Here is a 1,527-nt window from a genome sequence, read left to right as displayed (position 1 = left end):
CATCTTCTTCATCATCCTCATCCTCATCCTCTTCATCATCCTCATCATCCTCGTCCTCTGAGGCAGGGGCAGCAGTTGCTGCTTTAATCACTGCTGGTTCAAATTCATCCTCCTCCTCATCTTCTTCATCATCATCATCCTCCTCATCCTCATCATCCTCCTCACTGTCATCCTCCTCCTCATCACTGTCTTCCTTCTTGGCATTCTTGCCGTTCTTTGCTCCCTTGGCTGGGGTGGCAGCTCCCTTCTTACCAGGGGTTGCTACCAGTGCTTTGCCTGGTGTGGCTCCCTTTTTGCCAGGTGTCGCAACTGCTTTGGCTGGTGTAACCGTCTTCTTGGCCTGTGTGGCTGCTGCCTTTTTGCCTGGGGTGACAGCTGCTTTCTTCGCAGGTGTGGCAACTGCAACCTTTTTTGTTGGAGAAACCACCACCTTCTTCGCTGGGGCTGCAGTAGCCTTCTTGCCTTTCTTCTGAGGGATGATAACCTTGAGAACAAAAAGAAAATAATTTTTAAAAAAACCAATGTAAGTCTGCCCCCACACTCCAAAAGATAGCCATGGGGACATCCCAGTGAGTGTTAGATTCTGGCACTGCCTCAGAGCCACAGGCATCAGGTACATGATAGCATGTGACACTCCAGGGCCTTGTTATGTGTCCATCAAGTCACAGCTCTCACTATCAGGTAAAATTCCCAAGCATAAACAAACTTTCTGAACATTTAAAATACCCATGGAATTCTTCTGCCTTATACTTTTTTAAACCTCAACTTTCTCATCTGAAAATGAGAATAGTATCAATCACAAATGTAGTTTAAGGATGAAGAATATACGTACATTATTCAAAATCTTACATACAAGAGGCTACGCAGACTGTTAACAAATCATTTGGCGTTCTTAAGTGCGGTGATAGAGCCCAACAAACGCTCAATTCTTAGGACTCAAAGTAAAATGAAGTTCAAATAGCCAGGCTGGATAACTCTTGCCAAATCATAGCACATCGAAAAGTGAGCATGTTACCCTGATAAAAACCATCATTTATCTACATTTAAGTCCCATTCAAATCTGCTTTTGGATTACTAGTTTTACCACGTAATATGTGGAAGAGTAAACCTTTTACTAAACTCTAAACAAGAAAACTGAGCACATTTAAGTGGTCAGTTGTCTTTAGGGTGAGCAAACAATAGCTAAGAGTGCTAATCTACACCAGAGATAATTATAACACAGTAATTAGTGTTACTAAGCTTATATATAGTGGAATACAGAGCAATTAACCTCGACTGGAGGGTAGAAAAGGAATCTGGTAAGGTAATCCTCAGATCTGAATACAATGTTCAGCCCTGCCACTTATTTTATAAAATATATCTTTCCCTCTCTAGCCCATGGGGCTAATGATAACATGTTGAAACTGGATAATGTGGCCGGGCGTGGTGGCTCGCCTGTAATCCTAGCACTCTGGGAGGCCAAGGCAGGCGGTTCGTTTGAGCTCAGGAGTTCGAGACCAGCCTGAGCAAGAGCGAGACCCCCGTCTC

The 1,527-nt window shown here is 43.8% G+C and overlaps 1 protein-coding gene across 1 annotated transcript in view; it reads right to left on the bottom strand.

Annotated features, from left to right (window-relative positions):
• NCL (nucleolin) overlaps positions 1-1,527 on the bottom strand; it is a 9,707-nt gene that overhangs the window by 6,254 nt on the left and 1,926 nt on the right. Inside the window, exon 3 of the mRNA XM_012652201.1 lies at positions 2-484. Coding sequence (XP_012507655.1) covers positions 2-484 — 483 coding nt within the window. The remainder of the gene's footprint in view (position 1; positions 485-1,527) is intronic.

Source organism: Propithecus coquereli, unplaced genomic scaffold (genome assembly GCF_000956105.1).
Source record: "Propithecus coquereli isolate 6110/MARCELLA unplaced genomic scaffold, Pcoq_1.0 Scaffold383, whole genome shotgun sequence".
Taxonomy (NCBI): Eukaryota; Metazoa; Chordata; class Mammalia; order Primates; family Indriidae; genus Propithecus; species Propithecus coquereli.
This window is presented reverse-complemented; position numbering and strand designations above follow the sequence as displayed.